This window comes from Contarinia nasturtii, unplaced genomic scaffold, assembly GCF_009176525.2.
Source record: "Contarinia nasturtii isolate CC-2019 unplaced genomic scaffold, AAFC_CNas_1.1 Cnas_scaffold_1634, whole genome shotgun sequence".
In the NCBI taxonomy this organism is placed as follows: Eukaryota; Metazoa; Arthropoda; class Insecta; order Diptera; family Cecidomyiidae; genus Contarinia; species Contarinia nasturtii.
Window position 1 is genome coordinate 34725 of NW_022198969.1, and position 22863 is coordinate 57587.

Below are 22863 nucleotides of genomic sequence, written 5' to 3' on the forward strand. Positions count from 1 at the left end.
CACTTGATTATGAATTTATTAACACATTCAGACACACGATTTCAACAAAATTCGCATTCGATACGATTCAGCGATTCAATAATTATAACTACATCAATTGTAAACAGGTAAAAAATACTGTTAAAAAATACGAATATTTTTTGCACAATTAACTATGATCTTGTTCTGGGGTCGAATGCAAGAATTACATTTTTCGTTCAATATTCGGAAAATGAAGTTCAGATGTAAGGTCCTGTTTATTTGATAGTATCACATTTTAATGATCAAAAATATATTGTGTTTACTTTCATTTCTATTCAGAAATCATTTGAATTGTGTAAAATAGACAAATACACCAAACACTTTCTTTTCAAAATCAACATATTTTTTATGACTAACGTAAAACAAATACACTTCGATTGAATAATCACATCAATCTAGATCTCAATACTTATCCGTATAATGCACTTTGGAAACATACAAATTTCTCTTGATGGGCTAATAAACGGAATAATTGGCGAATATTGTCTGCTCTGAAATTGAACGAAAACTACTTCGCTTCACCGATCGATCTATATTTATATCATCGAAAAATATTGATAATATGATGATGATATTGAACTGATTGAATGTCATATTTGAAATATGCATCGATTTCTCGGGGAGCTTTGAAGAAGTGATAAGAAATTCGCTGTGTAGATTAAGATTAGCATCAGTTTATTTTTACTCTCCATTCAGATGTCGAATGATGAAAAAGATTGCGATTGCTTAATAGTTTACATCTTCAAATGAATATCGAATACCTAGAGAAAAACAACAGGAGTCATATGAATAAAATAAAAATTCGACGGGCGTATTTTCCCATGATTTTTTTTGCTTCAAACTCAAAAAATAATCTTTATTATTTGTTTGGTAAAAACCCATTTGATTCAATCATAACTTATATTAGTGATTTATCAGATGAAAAAATACGCGCAAATTATAAAACACAATTATCACTCAAACCAACGGAAAGCCTGTTCGATTACCACGGTTAGTTGGAAAGTATTGGAGTGGACCTCCGATACAACTATCATCGAAAATTTCATTTCTTCAAGAAAACCTAGGAAATCGAGAAAAATTTCGTTTCGGACGAAAATCCCTAGCAAATCGGAAGAGTTTTGAAGTCACCCTCCCCTTCGCACATTACTGATCCTTTTCAAATAGTTTTTCAACTAACGGACATCGTGTTTCAAAATATGATAATAATTCATGGTATTTAATTTCCTGTGTAATAGCCATAGCAATCGTAACAGATATTAAAACAAATTGTTTTGTCGCCAAGTGATACACCAACTGTACTTTAGGGTCTACTGATAAAAAGGTTTGAACGAAGTAGGTAATAAAAATAAGTACTGTCGTCGGCCGTCCATTTAAGTAATACAAAGTTTTATCAAGGTCGTCTCTCGCTACTTCCTCCAAATTTCATGGTTATAAAGATCAGAGTTTTCAACTGTTGGACATTATTTTAGCTGAAAAACTGTATCAAATAGAAATATTATTCAAATTAAATCAACGTTTTGCACATAAACTTGTGACGATACGCACTCAGTCGAGTGATTTTACTTTTCTTTGATATTTCAATTTGTTGAAAGTCAGAGTTCAAATGGGTTTTCTCATATTATTCTCTCTTTTCTCTTATTTCGTAATATACTAACGTATATATTGCATCGAAACTCAATCTGTTTTCGTTTGATAACGATTTGCAATTATGATGTCATTTTCTTTCATCAGCTACCAGACATTAGGTTTGAGCTATGGATATAGCGGCCGCTATTTCATAGGTGCTATTCATAGGCGCTATTCATCTCGTTTTAATGCATTTATGCATATTGTGCGTTATTTTCTACATCTCTCTCGTACTCACATTCAAATGTACAAAAGAATAGTAGGCTATGATATTCCTACTCGGTGTTACACACAGCACACGAATTAAATAGCGCCTATGAATAGCACCTATAAAATAGCAGCCGCTATATGCATAGCTCGAGCCTAATGTCTGTCAGCTACTCGAACATATGAATTTCATTAACGATTCATTGAAGTAGTCGTGATTTGTTATGATTTATTGTTTTAAAAACTAAAGCTACAAACAATTCATTTTCATACAAAATTTGTCATTTTTATCTGTCAAAGACTTTCCATTTCAAAATTAGTGAATATTTTTCGCTAAATTATTACTATTTTGTGTTTCATAAGAAAGAATATGCCAAAAATTGTTTATTGCTGAGAATAAAAAGTATTTTTTTTGCAACCCCCAAAAACGACGTTTTACGGCATTTTATATAAAAAATACATATGTAGCTCCAAACTTTTGACGGTCACTGTGTATATTACAGTTTTTACGAATTCATTGTGGATTTGACCAAACAACCGATTCAATCCAATCCAAATAATAAGCGACTCGAGTATAAACGCCGGGCAATTCGGTACCGCAGCTATATCCAAAAGAAACTACGCCCAATACTGTAGAGATGGCAGAGTCTTTTGTCGGAAAATATTGAAGTGGTCCTCCACTGTCTCCTTGACAACTATCATTCTTTCCTGCCGGATCGAATGCACAATACTGTCCTGGGGTGATTCCATCCCGAAGTGCAGCTTGATTTACGAATTCATTCAACTCTAAAAATATTCTATTGCACTCGGTCAATGGAACTGTTTTTAATTGTGTTTTCAGCAGAATATTTGACCTTTCACCTCCTATAATTCAAAACATGTGTAATCTACACAAAAATACAACTCATAAACAAATTAAAACGTACGTTCTGCTGTGGTTTTCCCCCAACCGGTCACAATCAACTTTAAATCAGGGCTCACGTCATTCAAATCGGTTGCCAGGCATGCGGGCACAATGTCATCCGAAAAATATATTCTCTTTGCCACTCGAAGTAGGGCAATATCATTCTTCTTCGTCAAACTCGAATAGCTTGAATGCTTTATGATGTCCTATTTGGAAGGGATTGGTGGTTTGAAAATAGGAAATGTAATATTCGTCATTGGTTACCCTAATTGGATGATTTTCTGGTCGAACGCCGTCGGCATCAGTCAGTGTTATCTGTTGCACAAATGAGACAATTAAACATGAACTAAAATATGGCAATGGTCCAATCGCACAACAACCAAAAATGTCTGAAGAAATGCTTAGTGTTTACCTTTCCTAATCGAACCACCACCGGCGGTCTTGTCGAAGAGCAACAGTGAGCGGCGCTTAGTATGAAGTAATCAGATATGATAGTACCTCCACAGTCAAAGGTCACTTGGTAGTTCTCATTTAAAAATCCTAAGGCCGCCTTTGAGACGATTTCCAATCGTTTTCAGTTTTATAGAAAGTTTAATCCAAATAAGGTATTATATATCAAAAAATATACATTACCATCCACGGGAATTCCCCCATTTCTGCAGGTGAACCACCCAAAATTCGATTTATCGGCAGCTTCAAATACGTTTCGCATGCTAAAAACATACAGCAAAACATGAATAAGATTTTTTCTCTACGGAACAATGTGAATGTTTTTGTTTTATTTACCTCTTTCAGCAGGTCGAAGTGTTGGTGTCTCATCGATAATTTGTGTATCTTCAATACATAGACAAAATCAATTGAAATTCATTGTGATTTGGAGTATTTTTCGTATACCTTCTTGTGAATTTTCAGGAAATATGAATACATCCGGTTTGCTTGTTGTTTCATTCTTCATTGCTTCAGCTTGAAAAATATTCGAAAATATATCGGTCAATCTTCCTTCGTCTTTCTCGTGTATTTCACCTTACCTGATTCGTGATGTTCACCAAAATTCATCGGCTCTTCATGCGGAGCATTAGGATTCATCGGCTCTTGATGCGGATCACCAGAATTCATCGGACGATAATGTGGTGAATATGGAGGTGGAAATGGATAGGGAGGCGGTGGAAACGGTACCTTTCCCAATTTAATTAGTTCCCTTATGCTTTTAGCATCATTTTCAATTAGATTTGAAGCTAAAACTCAAAGATTATTTATCACTTCGCCAAGAGAACCGTTGAAAATCGATATTACCTGATACAACTGAAAAGAAGTAAAACAACAACACCGTCCAACTCTTCATTGCAAATACTTGATAAAAAATGGACGAAATTTGTCTTAAATTCTTGGATTTGTCTTAAATGGATGGATGGATTTGGGGACTAATGACCGTTAGCCTTTTATTTGCAGTGTAGATTTTTTATTACAAAAAACACTTGTCACGTTTACCTTCGTTCTGAATACTTGTGCTGAAATAAATGCTGTAAATTTAGTGAAATCCCATTCTTAAAACAAGTTTGAGACTATCCAAACATATTTATGATTGAGTGTGTGTCTTCATGGCTCGTTTTAAGCATGTTTCTTTTCTGTTGTATGGGTATACTTTGGCACACACTAACTGGTTTATTACTGCATGATGGGTGACGTTCATCAACAGCTGTCAGATGTGTATGAGTCGCAGCAAAATATTGGATTTTGAGCGTTTCCATCATGACTGTGTCAATGAACTGTACACAAGTAACAGCTGTTAAACAGCAGCATCTAACCAGTTAGCGCAAGCTTAAGTAATCACTCACACACACAAGAGATGAGAGATATGTTCAAAACAAGCTATGGACACATGAATTCAGTTACAAATATGCTTGGATCATCTCGATATTTGAATCAAAAGAATGAATTTTCACAAAATCACTTCGGTTATATGATAATTTATTCTAATCCATCGTTCTTCGGAATGATATCAACAAGTTTATTTCAGCTATGAAATCATTTTATTTAAAAAAAATGATTTAGTTTAGAAATTCAGAAAGTGTAGATAGATCAAAAAGAAACCCGAAAATGTGTTTTCTTCATACAATGATTTTTGGATAGAATAGATCCGTAAGATCTCCGCAAGATCCGGATCCAAGCGTGCGTACGTAGCCGCATGATACATACATTCCTTACTCCGTAATGCTATGGCATGCGAATCAAAGAAGGGGAAATAAGAATAACGAATTTGCGTGCGTATTATATATGTATGCATCATGCGGCAGCGTACGCACGCTTGGATCTGGATCTTGCGGAGATCTTTCGCATCTATCCTATCTAAAAATCATTGTATGGTTTTCTTTAAGTTTTCTACTGGTGCAAAAAAATTGAACACCCAGACAATTGAAACTATTCGTTTGAATTTATTCTCGAAAACCTCCTTTTAAGCCAATTCCCATCATAGGTGATGACGAGGGTTCCTAGGGTTCGGATTACCCCCCTCTAAAATATTTTAGGAACCGTCAACAATTTTGGAAATGAGGACATTTTTTTTGCTTTTCACTTTTTTGACCGAGAAAATTCTTTCGATTTGCTAGGGTTTTTCGCCAAAAAAGTGAAGAACAAAAAAAACGATTTTAACCTCATTTCCTACAAATTGTTGACATCGTCAGGGACCCCCCATGGATTTTTCCAGGGACCCTCTACGGAATTTTGCCATCACCCCCTCTAAAAAATTTCCGTCATCATCTATGAATTCCAAAGCACGGCAGTGACAAAAAATGACCGACGCGCTCGCATCGGTTGCCAGATGAACTATAGCACCCCTATTGGTTGCTGGTACAAATTTGTGCCATTGTTGAGCACAAATTTGTGCCATTATTCAATGCTGCGTTGCCCAACTGTCACTACTGCCATGCTTTGATGAATTCCCATGCAAATGGAAGCGAATATGGTATCTTGGCACAAAAAAGTATCCGCTGACGCATACCAAATTGTACCACATTTTAACCTATGCATATTTATACTGCATTTGGTTTTCATTTGCTGTATTTGATACACACTTTGAATTCATTACAATATACAAATCACTTTTGAATAGATAAAAGTACACTGTGATTTGCAATCTGCGATTATCCGGCGTGTATGATTTTTTTCAAGGCCAAGGTCAATGTTTTATGAACGGTTTTGTTTGGTTTGCATTACACGATTTTAATAACGTATCATCTCGCTCGTACTTTTGCGATCGTCATTCAATGAAAACAGTATTTTTTTAAATTTTGTTTAACGTTCTCAATTTGGAATTAACGAGGTTCGCAAAACGATTAAAAAGCTCAAAAATAATTCTTCTATATCCTATATATTTAAACGATCGTATTTATTTTGTATTCTTTTGGTTTAAACTCTAAATACAAAAGCATTTTTCGACGATCTTATCTAATATTTTTGAATTTTATTGAAAGTTTTTCAAAATATTGACCAAATAATGAGTATTAACTTCCTCTGATAACCAAAGCGCTACTTAGTTCAGAAAACAAATTGCTTAGTTATCAAATGTTTCTCTTGGTTTCTCGCGATAAAAACGTTTAAACAAAGTCGAAGCCGATACTGCTTCCTCCGACAAATTTATAAATTTTTGTCAAGGTCGTTATTTTGTTACATCTTCCAAAATTATACAAAATTAAACATATTTTCTATCGTTTCTACTGATTTGGCCAAACAACCGATTCAATCCAATCTACATAATATGCGATGCGAGTATAAATGCCCGGCAATTCGGTGCCACAACCAAAACCAAAAGAAACTATGCCAACAACGGTGGCTGTTGTGGTGTTACTATTTGGAAAGTATTGCAGTGGACCTCCACTGTCTCCTTGGCAGCTATCGTTCCGTCCCTGTGGGTCATAAGCACAGTACTGTCCTGGAGTGATGCCATCTCGAAGGGCCGCAAGATTTGACGCTTTATTCTGTTCCAAATATAATTGACTACACTCCGTCAATTGCATTGTTTTCACTTGTGTTTTAAGTAGAATGTTGGATCTATCGCCGCCTAACGTTGAAAAAAAAACTCATTATTTTAGTGTGTCTTTTAGAGACTTTGATCACAACTTACGATCAGCAGAAGTTTTTCCCCAACCAGTCACAAGCAGCGGCTTATCACTGTTTACGTCATTTAAATCGGTTTGCAAACATGCCGGTGCAATGTCATACGAGAAATATATTCGTTTTGCCACTTTAAGTAGGGCAATATCATTTTTCTTAGTCAGCATCGAATATTTCGAATGTTTTATTATGCTCTGTTTGAAAAATAAATGTAAATGACATTATTTCGAATGTTTGAAAGAACTGAATGCTTTTTTACCGCGATTGGATGATTGTCCGGCTTAACACCATCGCCATCGGTCAGAGTTATCTGTTTGTGAGTGAAAAAAATATAAAAGAAAACAGAGGTATGTCACCCGTTAACATCTTATATGAGAAAAAAACATCTCTCTCTATCCGTTTTATCTCCACTCACCTTTCCTAATCGAGCCACCACTGGTGGCCGTATTGACGGCGTACAATGGGCCGCTGTTATTACGAAATATTCAGATATGATGGTACCTCCACATTCAAAGCTCACTTCATATGTGTCTTTTAAATAACCCAAAGCCGCCTTTGAAATGATTGAAAATCATAAGATAACTTTATAAGAACGAAAGTGGTTTTGGATTGTGCAATTGCATTTCATAAAACCTCTTACCATCCATGGGAACTCCTCAGAATCTGCTTCCTCGCCACCTATGATACGAACGTCCAGGGCTGGTTGTGCGTATGTTTCGCATGCTAAATCCAATTTCAAGTTTTTAATTACAATTTTTTTCTTTTAAATATTTGATTTACCTTGTAGTGCTGGTCGTATTTTAGTCGATTTCAGTAAACGCGGTGGAAAAAGAAATGGTGGCGGGGGAAATGGAACTTTTCCAGCTTGAATTAATTTTTTGATAGTATATTCATCTGTTTTTATGTCATTTTGAGCTACGCTTGGCACTGAAAGTATACGGTTAATTCGAAGTCATTAATCAAATTATTTTAGCCTGAATTTCGGGAATTTTTGGACCGTTTTTCGGGAACTTTTAGCCCAATTTTGGGGATTTTTTAGTAATATTTTCGAATTCTTTAGTCCAATTTTCGGAAAGTTTAGGACGATTATCGGGAAAATTAGTCCGTATTTAGGTTCACCCATTAATCAAACCGAAGAGTCGCAAAAATTTCGAGAAATAATAAACAGTTTTTACCAATTAAGACTACGATGAACACAAGCCAGGTCAATATAAACATTCTCATTTTAAATTCACTGCTATTCTTTCAGATTCAAATTAATAAATAAAAATTGTAATTTTGCGTTCAATTTCAAATCAATTTTGTCATTAAATCATAATTGTTTTATGGTTTTGTGACTCAAAGCAACAAAAAACCTACACACATGTCAAAAGCACCGAGAAACAAAGAGAATCATTTTTAAAAAATTCAAACTCGATAAGAATGAGAACCACATTATATCCGTTTACTACTTATCAAATGACCAACTACAATAAATCTCAAAATATAATATTTAGGCAAATTTTTGGTTTGCTGTGAGGTCGAATGAATAAACATCATATGTGTATTTTTAAGAAGGTTATGCTGGTCTCGTTCCCACTGCTCAGTCTGTTATTCTATGTTAATATATTGCGTCGGTTTGTTTTTATTGAACAACATCAACATACTTGAAATTGTCGCTTATGTTGCCATCTTCTTCTGTCAGCTATTCATAAATATGGAATTGATTAAAAATTCATTGGGACCGTCGCTTGGTGTTATTTGTTGTTTATATTGATTTGTTAAACAGGCTTAGCTTGACTCGCATTGTGAGTCTCGCAGGTGGCATAGTCTGGTCAATGCTTCGATTTTGCACATAATCTAGATCTTTCATCAAAAACCAAAGAGGTGGCCCTGTAACCTGTATAATGTATATCTTAATACATGAATGAATATACCAATAACCGATAGGCATGATGGCATACTAAAAATGAAACATGCGAAAGTTTGAATTTATTCTTTTTACCATCTTCAGTTGATACAAGAAGCCAAACCATTTTGAAAACCAGTTTTAAAGCAAATAGGAGTTTCCCATACAAATTTAAGCGAATATTTCAACCAATTGTAAAGAACAAACAAAATCTTTCGCTATACATGTGCTCAGCATGCGGATGTATATTTTGTTCAAGGTCAAGAACTATTTTTGTTGAATCGTTAGTTTTTCGTTAGTGAGTTCAGTAACCTATCAACACTCTTGACGCCAGTACTTTTTCGTCCGTCGAGCAGTAAAGTTTGTAATTTTTTTTTTTAAATCCAGTTTGGAGTTTTGTTTGCGAAAAAAGTTTATAAAATATCCACATCAAAAAGTCTTCAATTTTTTTTCAGATTTTTTTTTTCGAATTAAAAATGAAGCTTCATTTGGTTTTTACAATTATCTTACTTCTTATTGGTAAACAAAATTTATGACAAAAAAATATTAAACATTTTTTTCCGTTCTAACTTACCAATGATTATTTATTATTGATTTATTTAGTGCCAATTTTCGGTCAACTCTACTCTCCCAAACATAAGATCACGAAGAAATTTTTTTTGATGACATTGGCTCCGGTGAATTTCTTGCATCTTGAAATACGCATTAAGAAATGATGACCATAATTGTTTCATTTCAGGCGAATTGGTACCGCGCTTTTTTCCATTGTCGCTCTCTTGGCATGAATTTGGCCAGCATTTCATCGCGAGAGGAAAATAACCAAATATTAAAGCAAATCAGAGATGAAGGTTATTGCAAATTTGATATTGAATTGAGTTTGAGCGAAGAGTAACATTTTGAATTTTTACCAGGTCATGGATCAAAGGATTTCTGGATATCGGCTATGGATTTACTGGATGGTAATGATTTTTTTTGGATGGGAAATGGTAAATCGGTGACATTCGCCGATTGGGCACCAGGGCAACCGAGCAATTCATTAATCCGCGGTGAACGAGAGAGTTGCGTACATATATTTAATACAGCCAAAGATGCCAGTTCAGTTTCAAAATGGAATGATCGCGTTTGTTCTGACAAGATATTTTTCATTTGCGAACAAGAAATCACCGAATACGAATATTGTACGAATTAAATTGAACTCGCGATTTTTAAAGTATCAAAAAATGTGAAATTTCTTCTATTATTTGGAATTTTTAATATTTAATTGGAATTTTCTAACAAAAAATAGAACCATCTAGTTTCAGTTTAGTTAAATACCAACAGAAGTTCAGTTTAATTAAATAGAATCGGTTTTGGACTGTTTTATATGTATTCGTTTCATTTTTACATTAAATAAAACGTGTATTGAATTTCGACATTCGATTGCCAAAATCTTTATTAAATAGTTTTTCAACTAACGGACATCGTGTTTCAAAATGTGATAATAATTCATGGTATTTAACTTCCTGTAATAGCCATAGTAAACGTTACAGATAAGTGATACACCAACTGTAACTTGAGGTCTATTGATAAAAAGGTTTGAATGGAGTACTACTTAATAAGAAAAAGTACTGTCGTCGGCCGTCCATTCAAGTAATACAAAGTTTTATCAAGGTCGTCTCTCGCTACTTCCTCCAAATTTCATGGTTATAAAGATCAGAGTTTTCAATTGTTGGACATTATTTTAGCTGAAAAACTGTATCAAATACAAATGTTATTCAAATTAAATCAACGTTTTGCACATAAACTTGTGACGATACGCACTCAGTCGAGTGACTTTACTTTTCTTTGATACTTCAAATCGTTGAAAGTCAGAGTTCAAATAGGTTTTCTCATATTATTCTCTCTTTTCTCTTATTTCGTAATATACTAACGTCTGTTTTAAATATTTTGTTTACGCTTGAGTTTCAGTATTTTGCATCTGAATTCAGTCGGTTTTCGTTTGATAACGCTTAGTCACCATCATTTGCAATTATGATGTCATCTTCTTTTATCAGCTACTCGAAATATGAATTTCATTAACGATTCATTGACACTGTCGTGAGTTGTTATGATTTACTGTTATAATAACACGGTCTTTGTCTTGTTTTTAATGTTTTATAGCAAACAAGCAGTTTTCCAAATGTAACGTCGTCCGAATGTAAAACAAATGAGTTTATTGAAGATTCAGGAAAAAAAGTATGGCCAGACCGTCAAGATTTGTCCATCCGAACACCAAAAACCTTAGCAAATCTAAATAATTTATCTTTCCAAAAACTCTAGCCAAAATGGGTTTTTCATTCCACCCGCGGGTCCAAATTACCAGGCTGAAGTGATTTTGAGTCAAAAAGAACCCTGACAAATCAAAAAAATACTCAACTTCAAGACCATTACAGACTGAAGTCACATTCGATCTCGATCTTCTTTTTGTGTATTGTCAAAGAGTGAAAAAAATTGTAGTCCGATAATTTTGCCCATTCAAAATGAAGAAAAAATTTATTGAAATTTCATTTGTCGAAAAACAAAATTGAATTAGATCAGATTTTTTGCTTCACAACAATTCAAGTAGCGAGAAAAATGTGTATTGAAATGATTCAATCTTACGGAATTGAACACTTTGTTGTATCGACTTGATTTTTGGCGGCATTTGGGCATTTTTTAGGTGCGAAAGGATGGATAATCCATTTACTGAATGCGCCCGGTTGAGTCTGGTACTCGTGGCACATCAAAGTGACCAGTTGCTTTTGGTCGATCTAATTTCACTTTCGGTGGGGCAGATGGTACTGGGGCTATCCATGTATCTAAACCTTTATCTAAATTCGTTTTCATACGATTTTCAACCTCTTGAACTCTTTGTGACACCAATGATCCTTTGGCCTTTCCTTTGGATGTTGAACCTGCTGCGGCTGCGAGCTTGGATGAACTGGCTTGTTTTGGTGAACCAGGTTGAGCACCTTTCGGTGAACCAGGTTTGGATGAACCGGAAGGTGTTCCTGGGGCTGATGACCCTGATACCGAAGAACCTGATGGTATTTTTATTCCTGCTGGCAAATTATTTTCACGTTTGCCACGTCCACATTCCAAGTAGAGAAAATCATCACCAACATCTTCTCGATCATTGCTGCAAAGTCCTGCATTGACACAGCTAAGCTGTGAAAAAAGGGAATTTGATTAAAAACACGGTTGAAAAAGAACTGATAATAAGACACTTAAATACAACATGGGCTTCAATTGGTAGAATAAATAGGAATTTAACAAATTCTAAATTGGACACTTTATCTTACCTCGCAAATGACGAATCCAGTCAATAGCAATAAAAATAATTTTTGATCCATTTTTGTCTTCTTTTCACGTTATTCCAACTCAAAAACTGAATCAGCTTAATCAATAACCATCGAATGACTTCTTGTTATATACTATCTCCGGCTTATAGATAAATTCGATTTGAATAATTTTGAAGGAAAAATTGAAAATTATAATTTTATATGCGCATGCATTAATTTATTGGGCACAATAACTGAAATTATAATCTTCTATGAATGACGTAAACAGGTGTCTTGGCGCAAATTCGATAATAATAATCGAAACAATTTTTCATTAAATTTAAAAAGTCATTTATTTGGAATGAACGCATGTGTATAATATTCACATTTTCGTTTTTTGAATAACCGAATTACGGACTTGTCGCCAATTTCAACACTTAAGAATATGATTAATTAATCATCCAAGTGCGATATTGGTTACTTAATGTACTCGACTGGATCCCGATATTCGATAATTAATTGTATACATTTGGGCAAAAGATGTTCAAGTCGATAGATATCCGTTTGTATGTAACTACATCATGGCTTGATAGCGATCTCTAGTTCGTAATTAGATGAAGACGCAAATTTCTACAGCTTTTCTGCTGCTCTCTTTCTTTTTCAAATAAATAATTGAAAAATTGTGTTTTGTTTCATCGAAATACATTTTATTTGGTTTGATATGAATATATAATTCAAGTATCAGCCTCAAGCGGTCGAAAGATAATGGAATGTATTTGATATTCTTTGTATATTTATTATTCTTTTCATATTATCAAATTCTATTTGAATTGATATGTAATTAGGAAAGAAATTATTTAACCAATAAGTCTCCAATTAACAAAGCTCCACCATCGACCGTTAATATGGTTCCTGTGACAAAGCCGGCTGAATCACCAACTAGATATTCAATAGCAGCCGATGTATCTGCTACTTCACCAACTCGACCCACTGGATAAAGATTTTCGTTCTTTTCGTAAAACCGATTAGCCTTCTCTGCTGATCCAAAACGCGTTTCAGCTATCCTACAAAAGTATTCGAAAATAATTTGTCAACTTTTTGTTCTACCACAAAAATATTATTTAATGTGAATATTTACGGTGTTCGAATTAATCCCGGACTAAGAACATTTATTCGAACGCCAATTGGGCCCAAGTCTCTAGCAGCACTTTTTGATAGCATATTAACAGCTGCCTTTGACATGGAATAAGCGTAATAATTCGACATACTGCGTTCCGCGCAAGCACTTGATACATTCAAAATATTGCCCTTGGTCTTTTTCAAATGTGGAATGGCCAATTTGGTGAGTTCAACAATACTTCGTACATTTGTACTCATTATCAAATCAAAATCGGCCATATCGATATTTTCAGCATTATTTAGCTTTACTATACCAGCATTATTTATGAGAATATTCAACTTTCCAAAGTGTGTTACTGTCTCGTCAATAATTCGCTGAGCATCTTTTGAGACATCGGCTATGATTACCAATGGAGTCGGTGCTCCAGCACTTTTAATTTGCTCACTAACCTCATTCAGCCGCTTTTCATCACGACCAACCAATGAAACACTTGCACCTTTCGTTGCCAAATGTACAGCGGCATGGGCTCCAATTCCGGAACTGGCACCAGTTATAATGATTACTTTTTTCGCAAAAGCCAGCTTGTCAATATCTCCAGCCATTTTCGATACCTTGCGCTTTCCGTTTGCCGTATCAACATGCCCCACAAAAATCTGTGGGAAAAATACAATTCGATAAAAACACGCACCAAAAGTAACCATTTTTCAAGACATTTAAAGGATTTAAAGCAATGATGAAATATTGACATAAAACATTTGATAGAATGAGATTGTTAAATTTGAATTTTGAAAATTCATTCTTCTATAGATTTTATTTTACCTCACAAATGACAAATCCAGTAAATAGCAATGCAAATAATTTTCGTTCCATCTTTCTCCTTTACAAAACGTTCCAAAGCTTATTGAAAATGACTTCTTTTTTGTCCGCACCCACTGAAACTGTAAAAATATATTCGCTATCAGCTATGGACCTTGAATAATCGTGAAGAATTATATTGTGTTAGACAATCTCCGCAACAAATTTAAAGTCTGGTTTTAAGGCTTATCCATTGAAAAGCCAATAAACGTTTGAAAGTACGTAGTAGTGGAATAAAGGACATCATTTTCTAAATTCTGTTTGGCCCATATAAAGACTCTATAGTCAACACGGACTTAGCTAAAGTGTGCCAACACCATAGAGATGAAATTCAAAACAATATGGATGACTTTGTTTTAAGAATTGTTCCTCTAAGAAGGAGGAATGGCGAGGAGGGAAATTAGGAGGAGCATAGCGCTGAGGAGGATCCTTCTCATCAATTAAGGAAATGAATGTTTTTGATCGAAGATGATTTTTTTTTTAAATCAAATAGCTTTTTGATTTTAAAAATTTCCTTTCTCCCTTGAAAATATGTCTCATTATTCTTCTCCCCTCACTATTCCTCCTCTTCAGAGGAACAATCCCTGATTTTAATGAAAAAAGTACATTGAAAATTTCCATTAAATTTATGAATGAGTGATATATTTATCATTTAAACTGAACAGCTAAAAAAAACCACAATTTTTCAGAGGTAAACTTAGAAAATTTAATTCCACTGACCTTTACAAAAATTCAACTCGAATTCAATGCTACTCTTCAAGACAGTTGAACAAAACATGTTTAGTTTTTGCCAAAGCATGTATATTTATACGCTTTTGAAAAATAAACATACATGTGGAATTTGAAACTATTTTATTAAAATGTACTTTTCCAACTATAATTGCGTGAAACTTTACACACGTTATTTGCACACCATATGGAAAAGTATTTCGGGGTAAGAGCGAAAAAATGTCAAATTTTGTGTTTTGGAGGCCAGTCTATTGTACAATGTAAATACAAAAAAAAACATGTTTCACTGTGGACGTGGAAGCTGTAGAACGTTGTAAAAAATGTAAGAAAACAATAACAAGAAAGAACTCCAGATTCCATATCTGTTTTTTTCGTTAATATACTACAGAATCCAGAGTTTTCTTTGCACATGTCGTCCACATATGGCAAAATTACGTAAACAAATTCATTTTGATGTTGTTTCTTGGAATTTTATTTTTTATCAAAAAACTACTCTAACCGACATCTGTTATATTCGCTCAAATCGTGAAAATAACTTTGTTTGTGCGTATTAGATATAATAGTATTTTTAATTTCATTTCATTGAGAACAAAGTTATGTACACAATTTACACGGTGCCACATTGTCGTAAAAAAGCGTTAAGAAATCAACTTAACCCTCTAGTGCATAGCCCTGCCTTTAGACGGGGTGTACATATTATTGGCTAAAATATATAATTAAATAATTTTATTTATGAATTAAAATATATTCAGCAAGGTTAAGTCTTTCATTTGCCAGTCATTTGACAATTTGTATGTCAAGCGATTGTACGAGAAAACAGAAATGTGACAAAACATTATCAGTATCTTTGTTTATCAAATAAAAAATCTCTATCGAGGTGGAGAACGAGTGACGAAACCAAAATTTGAAACACAACATTTCTGATATCAATTTTGTGACGAAAATATTTGGTAGATATTTTTTTCTGTGTACTGTGAATATAAACTTAATGTACATTTGTATATTCAAAACGTTGCAGAAATTCTCTCCTTTTTACTTTGAGTTCATACTGACGCAATGAAGCAACGTTCCAAATTTACAAATGTATATTAAGTTTATATTACATACACTTTTCGATATGGTCACAGCGCTGCTGCCATCCACAGCATATTAAAATATCTTGCTGGGAATGCGTCGTCCGTCGCATGCGAAGGTACGTAGCAGTTTTTACATCACCACGAACAATAATACATGCATTTTTCTCTATACAATCGTTTGAATGTTTTGAGTCACATAACCGTGATGAGAACAATGCATGCATTCTTGTTCGCTGTGATGTATAAACTGCTACGTACATTCGCATGCGACGGGCGACGCATTCTCAGCAAGATATTTTAATATTCTGTGGATGGCAGCAGCGCTGAGCAATTATCTGTATGGCCACCCCACATTGAAAGAAGCTTTCCTCCGATATTCGACAGAATGATATGTTTTTAGTTCTATCATTTATAACAGATGGCGCCACATATAAATTCGTACCATTGTTGGGATTAAAAAATAATCCATTTAGATTTTTTGATAATTTTTTTTAAAAAGATTAAATTGTTTGAATTTTTCATTTCATTTCATATTTTACATTTTGTTTTCATGAACATATATTATTCTTTACACAAATTCGATACAACTTTCAGTGTTGACAGCTTATGAACGCACTCTTGGAATGAGCAGCCATAAATAATAAAACTTGTGAGCGTATTAAGACGCCACCAATGCACGAAATTGAAATCAAAATGACAACCAACATGAAGTTGGTTGTCATCAGCTGTCAATTATGTTTGCTACCACGCTGCCAGTGACATTTCATGTTAGTACTTGTTGATTGTTACTTTTCCGCACACACCTAGTGTGAAAGGGGAAAGTATTGCAATAGGTCAAAATTTACGAAACCTCAAAAACATGTTTTCTGGACGTTTCTGAGGTCAGAGAACCCGAATCAGGCCGTTTTGAGCATGGTTGTTGTGGGTCGCTTCCACGTCGTACGTCGTACGTCGTACGTCGTACGTCGTACGTCGTACGTTGTCCGCCGTACGCAAAATTTGTCCATCGATTTTCTCACCACCCAGAAAAGTTATTTGAAATCTGACTTCACGGGATGATTGGGGGTCCCCAGGAATAGAAATCATCAGATTTTGAGCGACTTTGGTTGATGGAAAAAAATTCCATGCCTGGAGTGATACCTATGAAAAAGAGTCCAATTTTCGTCCAAAAGTCATACTTAATGTAGACTTAAACACTCAAAAATATGTATTGGGGGTTTTTTTGGCACGAGAAAACCGAATCCGACGTTAGTTTTGAGATACAATCAATTTTTAATACAGTTCCCTTGAAAAAATCACAAAAAATTTGGATTTTTGTATGGGAGCCATGCCTGTATGCTACCTTAATGACGTGAAACTTTGCACAGACTATTTTTTACACAAAAGTATAACATTCTGAAAATTTGAAGAGATTTCAATTAAAATTAGGGGTACCTCCCATACAAAATTTTCAATTGGCTCAAAAACGAATATTTTGTATGGGAGGTACTCTTGATTTTGGTTGAAATTTCTCCAAACCCTCCGAATGTTATTTGTGAAAAAAATAACCTGTGCAAAGTTTCACGCCATTAAGGCAGCATACAGACATGGCTCCCATACAAAAATCCAAATTTGTTGTGACTTTAGTTATGAAAAGTGTTTCAAAAATAATTTTTATGGCAAAATTAACGTCAGACATATTTTTTATAGTGTTTTGTTAGAAAATAGAATACTTTCAAATGTCGTACAAATGGGTTCATCATGAAAGTGTGAAAAATCTTTTCTCGGGCTATTAAATTAAAGAATATTTCGTTGCCAAAGTTGAAAAATATTTTTTGGTCTCGAACTTTACGCCGCTTGAAAGACTTGAAGAATCGAGCAAATATTATTTTGAACTTTCTTAATAAAATACGCAACTACCACCGTGCGGAAAAGTTCGTCTTACTCCCGTAAGACTCTTTATTTCGGTTGGTTTGGACAGAGTTCTTATGTTCTTAATTGTTTTTTTCATTAATTGTGAAGTTAAAAAAAATGAGCTCGATAATACGCGTCAGTTCAGCAACTGCTGGTTCGGTAAGTGTCAATGTGAAAACCGCTCAAAATTTAAACAAAACGATAAAGCATGAGGCATACACAGTGACAGCTGAAACTTTTGCTAAAGTGTTGATTTTTATTATTCTGTTGATGTTACATGAATTATCATAAACTTATAAAATTTTATTTTCATGAAAACGAAATTCAGATTTCATTTCCAGTTTTCATTCATACATAAGAGATTTCATGTTCATAGGAAGATGGCGTTAGTGTATCAAAATTATGCACCAAACGTCAAATTCCATAGAAAAAAGTCTTTGTTATTTATGGCTGGAATGAGATAAACAATATAAAATACGTCGTATAATTGAAATTAAAAATTATTAGATTGATATTTTTTACTCCATATTTAATTTAGTTTATTTTTTTAAAGCAAAACAACAAAAATATTAATATACTCTGAGAAATTACAGATGGGAAAACTCAAAGTAATAAGAGCAAAATGCCATCTTAACATGAACATATTTTCTAGCATATTAAAATGCCAATTCAACCGCAACACATTTTGTTTGCGGGTAAAATGCTATTTCAACATGTAAAAAAATATGTTCATATTAAAGTGTCATTTTGTCGTCAATTGGTATATTTGTATAATTTAAAAGTCATCTTTTTTCATTTAAATGTTCTTAAAAAATGCAATCGATAAAAAAATACAATATGACGATTTTACTTTTCCGCACACATAGTGTAAGGTGAAAAGTATTGTAATCGGTCAAAATATTGAAAACTTCAGAAACATGTTTTCTACCTATTATTGAGGTCAGAGAACACGAATTTGGCGTTTTTAAATATGGTTTTTGTTAATCTGTACGTCGTACGCAAAATTTGTTAGCAAGATTGCGCTCATCGTAGAAATTAAATTCAAAATCTGACTTTACAGGATGATTGGGGTCGCGAGGAATAGAAATCATTAGCTTTTGAGCGACTTTAGTTGATGGAAAACAAATTCATGCCTGGAAAAGAGTCCAATCTTCGTCCAAAAGTCATACTTAATGTAGAATTAAACACTCAAAAATATGTATTGGGGCACGAGAAAACCGAATCCGAGGTTAGTTTTGAGATACAATCGATTTTTGATACAGTTTCCTTGAAAAATCACAAAAAAATTGAATTTTTGTATAGGAGCCATGCATGTATGCTACCGTAATGACGTGAAACTTTGCACAGACTATTTTTTACACAAAAAATGACATTCTGAAAGGTTTACAAAATTTTCATTTAATAAAAAATCCAAAACTCTAATCCCGAATATACAGAAAAAATCCCCAATGAGAATACTAAAACAATACTTAAAATAATTTGTTTGAATTCGATTTATTGGTCATCATCGTTTTCACGGTGCAAAACATACAGTTCAATTCAGAGCAGCGGTTGCGTGAAAGAAACAATAGATGCGCAATTATCACATGTACGCTTAAGGTACATCAAAGCGACGAAGCGGGTGAGTGCGCGCATGTATTGGGGTTTTCACTATTTGGTCAGCATATTTTACTCTGTTGTGATTCTTGTGTATATGTATTGTTTCAGCTACAACTGTCAGTTCTCTTTTGCACCGTACTTGTGTATATGTTTTGCTCCGTGAAATCGATGACAACTTACAAAATGGATTCAAAGAATTTATTTTAAGTATTGTTTTATATCGGCAAAGGGTAAACGTGTGTCAAAAATGGGAAATTGGCTGACAAAAATGGGGAAATGACCCCCCAAAAATGGGGAATTGACCCCCCAAAAATAGGTAATTGGCTGTCAAAAATGGTGCATTTGGTTGTTGAAAATAGGGCATTTGGTTGTAAAAAATGGGTAATTGGCTGCCAAAAATGTAGCTTTTGGCTGTCAAAATTGGGAAAATGTGGCTGTCAAAAATGGGGATTTGGCTGCCAAAAACGGGGAACTGGCTGTCAAAAATTAGGAATTTGCTGTCAAAAATGGGGAATTGGCTGTCGAGCAGATGGAACAAAGAATAATTGAATTTCATTCAGCGGGGAAACAATATGAAACAACGAAATGAAGAAAAGACAAAAAACCATAAGAAAGATAATGTAATTAAAGTATCAAATTGCATCGAATAATATTACTTTTTATTATTACTTTCGAGAAATGTTTACACATTTTTTTCGTTTTTTTTTATCGACGCATTTTTGACAGCCAATTCCCCATTTTTGGGGGGCTATTTCCCCATTTTTGTCAGCCAATTTCCCCATTTTTGACAGCCAAATTTTTCTATTTTTGACAACCAAAAGCTCAATTTTTGACAGCCAATTCGCCATTTTTGACAACCAAACGCACCATTTTTGACAGCCAATTCCCTATTTTTGGGGGGTCAATTGCCCATTTTTGTCAGCCAATTTCCCATTCTTATACACCAAAACCATTTTACCTTTTATATCATATTGTTTTATGTCATATATTCAGGATTAGAATTTAATCCTTTTAGATTTTTTATTAAAAAAATCCGAAAAGATTAATTTCTAATCCCTTTAGTTTCACAGTGAAATACAAGTTATAAGTGTCGCTGTTGATGCTTAATCAACAATGATTATTCAGCAATAAATTTGTATTAGTGTTTTCGAGCTTAACATAAGTTTTGATTATATTAATTTTATTTGTTTGTTTACTTTATTTTTGACCTTTCGTTGGCACGTATTTTAATTTATTTATTTTTTTTAACCCTCCTAGGTATAGTAACGGTCTATTAGACTGAAAACTTAAAAAAAATATCATAAAATGGAAACGCGTCGACCGATTGGCATCAAATTTTCGCCTTTTTACGAGAATAATGGATAAATATTGAAAATAACATTTAAAATCCTGAAACTGTTCTGTAAAAAAAAAAAATCCAGAAAGACGAAAATCCTAACTTGATCGTATAGTTACGGTCTCTTAGACCGTCCATACAAAATGTATGGGAAACACGTAATCAAGCATTTTCACAAACTAAGTTGGTGAAAATTTATGATATCCGTTTAATAAAAATGAAAAACTAAATTGGAAAACGAGAAGATAGGTTGAAATTCTCAAGAAATCTTGTTTATCGCGTACATAATATTATTATTTCAACAAAATGTCTGTCAGAGAAAAATCGATATGAAGTCTACAATAGCACAAAAGGCGGTGTGGATGTTTTGGATCAAACTAGGGATCAAATGTGCCATTCAAACTCATGACAACTTGGAACCAATCGATGGCCAATTCCATTCTTCATGAATCTCATCAACGTATGTGGTGTTGCAGCATTTGTTCTTTACAACACAAGTCACGATATCACGCATGAACAGTATGCATTTCAACGCAAGACATTTTTGATCGAATTGTATGAAGGTTTAGTTTACGATCATATCTCACGGCGAACAGCGCGCGGCATGAATGCATCTAATCAGTCGGCTTTCAAAGAAGTTCGTGAGCATTTGATGGGTCAAGAGGAACAAGAAGCGCCAGTTACACCACGACAACAACGTGCATGTCATTTATGTCCAAGTTCAATCAATCGTAAAACCAAAACATGTTGCGACAAATGCAATAAAAATGTATGCGGCGAACATTCGAAAATCACTGTTGTGTGTGCAAAATGCGAGAAAAAAACGCTCTCATGTAAATTATTCTGATGATTCAAATTAATTATTTTCTTGAAATCTTTTCAATTTTTAACTTTCAAACCTTTTTCAATGTTTTTATTTTAAAAAAAATGCAAAAATTTGAAAAAATGTGTGATTTTGTTTTGGTTTTTGTTTGGTTTCCCTGTATTTTGTATGAACGGTCTAATAGACCGTAACTATACTATATTGTTTTTATTTCGAACTATACCTAGGAGGGTTAATAACCTTTCATTTTATCACATCTTTTTAGTAAATTTAGATCGTTTTAGATATTTCTTTTTGTTTTCTTTTAATATCACGTTTATTTTAGTATAAAAAGACGATTCAATTCGTTTTTCAGACAGTTCAGTTGTAAAGTTTGAATTAATCGGTATTAATAAAGAAAGTGTAAAAAATATTAATATTCTTGTATTTATTCGAGAATAGTCGCCATTAGTGAAAAATATTTGAACTCCACGTATATCAAAATAGGAAAGCTTCTTTTTTTACCGCAAATGACAATATTCGATAGCTCACTTCAAGACCTTTCCAACGATATGCATATGTCTGGGGTGTGTCACATGGAGGCAACCCGGTGACCGTAGGAACAAAAGTCAAAAAGTGACTTTTGGAGTCCGGCCACGGCCAACATGGCGGCCCGAACAAAAAAGTCTCAGTTTTTTGTGTACTTTTATCACAGAAAGTTTCAAAAAGATCAGACACGAGTACGCAAAATTGCGCACACACATACCAAATGACTTTTATAGGAAAAAATTCAAAATTCTGCTCAGATAGAAATTTTCTATTTTGAACCCCCAACATACCCCCCAAAGAGTTTTTCAAAATTTCCAGCCCCTGGAAAACCCGATTATATGCGCCACCCTGTATACAAAGCAGGGATTGTTCCTCTGAGGAGGAGGAATGGTGAGGAGGAAAATGAGGAGGAGGAGGAGAGCGAGGAGGATCCTCCTCCTCAACTGAGGAGGAAAAGTTTTTTTTGCTCAAAGGGCTATTTTTATCACAAAAATATCATTTTTAGCCAAAAACATTTTCCTCCTCAGTTGAGGAGGAGGATCCTCCTCGCTCTCCTCCTCCTCCTCATTTTCCTCCTCACCATTCCTCCTCCTCAGAGGAACAATCCCTGATACAAAGTAGCACACTTTCACAAACTAGAATATTCATCGAATATATTCGTGTCAGAAGATGAACGGAAACTATGCAGCGTTATTAGAGTGGATCATATTTTCGAATTTTATGTGTTTAATTGAATTATATTGTGTTTTGGTTTACTGAACATGAATCTATAATTAAGAAAGCTTCTCTGGATTTTTGAAAGAAAGCGAAAAAAATGAATTGAATGACTTAAAAGTTGGTGTACACTCTATGCTTATCTGTCGAACAACT

At 34.1% G+C, this 22863-nt stretch overlaps 4 protein-coding genes across 7 annotated transcripts; 1 reads left to right on the forward strand and 3 right to left on the reverse strand.

The window, feature by feature from the left end:
• Window positions 1-2281: 2281 nt before the first annotated feature.
• Window positions 2282-8319, reverse strand: LOC116346717. The gene is made up of 17 exons (XM_031776917.1): window positions 8044-8319; window positions 7649-7795; window positions 7509-7591; window positions 7284-7421; window positions 7128-7178; window positions 6879-7062; window positions 6473-6815; window positions 4247-4278; window positions 4052-4153; window positions 3787-3993; window positions 3653-3721; window positions 3545-3592; window positions 3392-3471; window positions 3171-3308; window positions 3023-3073; window positions 2781-2964; window positions 2282-2718 (listed from the first exon to the last, which is right to left on the reverse strand). Exons 1-17 carry the CDS (start codon window positions 8090-8092, stop codon window positions 2369-2371), a joined length of 2256 nt encoding a protein of 751 aa, XP_031632777.1. The 5' UTR covers window positions 8093-8319; the 3' UTR covers window positions 2282-2368.
• Window positions 8320-9062: 743 nt separating this feature from the next.
• On the forward strand, window positions 9063-10190 carry LOC116346713 (perlucin-like protein). 3 transcript variants are annotated; one of them, XM_031776909.1, is made up of 5 exons: window positions 9063-9116; window positions 9212-9275; window positions 9360-9433; window positions 9496-9604; window positions 9668-10190. In XM_031776909.1, exons 2-5 carry the CDS (start codon window positions 9233-9235, stop codon window positions 9943-9945), a joined length of 504 nt encoding a protein of 167 aa, XP_031632769.1. In that variant the 5' UTR covers window positions 9063-9116; window positions 9212-9232; the 3' UTR covers window positions 9946-10190. The 3 variants fall into 3 exon arrangements, with proteins under 3 accessions (XP_031632769.1, XP_031632770.1, XP_031632768.1); XM_031776910.1 differs by lacking the exon at window positions 9063-9116 and adding an exon at window positions 9117-9120; XM_031776908.1 differs by lacking the exon at window positions 9063-9116 and having other exon boundaries at window positions 9142-9275.
• A 1041-nt stretch (window positions 10191-11231) lies between these two features.
• LOC116346712 lies at window positions 11232-12185 on the reverse strand. The gene is made up of 2 exons (XM_031776907.1): window positions 12056-12185; window positions 11232-11921 (listed from the first exon to the last, which is right to left on the reverse strand). Exons 1-2 carry the CDS (start codon window positions 12104-12106, stop codon window positions 11457-11459), a joined length of 516 nt encoding a protein of 171 aa, XP_031632767.1. The 5' UTR covers window positions 12107-12185; the 3' UTR covers window positions 11232-11456.
• Window positions 12186-12719: 534 nt separating this feature from the next.
• LOC116346709 (uncharacterized oxidoreductase TM_0325-like) lies at window positions 12720-14776 on the reverse strand. 2 transcript variants are annotated; one of them, XM_031776903.1, is made up of 4 exons: window positions 14730-14776; window positions 13974-14092; window positions 13173-13807; window positions 12720-13098 (listed from the first exon to the last, which is right to left on the reverse strand). In XM_031776903.1, exons 2-4 carry the CDS (start codon window positions 14022-14024, stop codon window positions 12888-12890), a joined length of 897 nt encoding a protein of 298 aa, XP_031632763.1. In that variant the 5' UTR covers window positions 14025-14092; window positions 14730-14776; the 3' UTR covers window positions 12720-12887. The 2 variants fall into 2 exon arrangements, with proteins under 2 accessions (XP_031632763.1, XP_031632764.1); XM_031776904.1 differs by having other exon boundaries at window positions 13974-14124; window positions 14730-14774.
• Between the last annotated feature and the right edge of the window lie 8087 nt (window positions 14777-22863).

Coding starts and splice junctions, on each gene's coding strand:
- LOC116346717 (XM_031776917.1), bottom strand. CDS start 8,092: ATGAGAATGTTTATATTGACCTGGCTTGTGTTCATCGTAGTCTTAATT. Junction 7,796..8,043: donor GTTCATCGTAGTCTTAATTG/GTAAAAACTGTT, acceptor GTATACTTTCAG/TGCCAAGCGTAGCTCAAAAT. Junction 7,179..7,283: donor TGGTGGCTCGATTAGGAAAG/GTGAGTGGAGAT, acceptor ACTCACAAACAG/ATAACTCTGACCGATGGCGA.
- LOC116346713 (XM_031776909.1), top strand. CDS start 9,233: ATGAAGCTTCATTTGGTTTTTACAATTATCTTACTTCTTATTG. Junction 9,276..9,359: donor AATTATCTTACTTCTTATTG/GTAAACAAAATT, acceptor TGATTTATTTAG/TGCCAATTTTCGGTCAACTC. Junction 9,605..9,667: donor AAAGCAAATCAGAGATGAAG/GTTATTGCAAAT, acceptor AATTTTTACCAG/GTCATGGATCAAAGGATTTC.
- LOC116346712 (XM_031776907.1), bottom strand. CDS start 12,106: ATGGATCAAAAATTATTTTTATTGCTATTGACTGGATTCGTCATTTGC. Junction 11,922..12,055: donor CTGGATTCGTCATTTGCGAG/GTAAGATAAAGT, acceptor CTTTTTTCACAG/CTTAGCTGTGTCAATGCAGG.
- LOC116346709 (XM_031776903.1), bottom strand. CDS start 14,024: ATGGAACGAAAATTATTTGCATTGCTATTTACTGGATTTGTCATTTGT. Junction 13,808..13,973: donor CTGGATTTGTCATTTGTGAG/GTAAAATAAAAT, acceptor TTTTTCCCACAG/ATTTTTGTGGGGCATGTTGA. Junction 13,099..13,172: donor CCGGGATTAATTCGAACACC/GTAAATATTCAC, acceptor ATACTTTTGTAG/GATAGCTGAAACGCGTTTTG.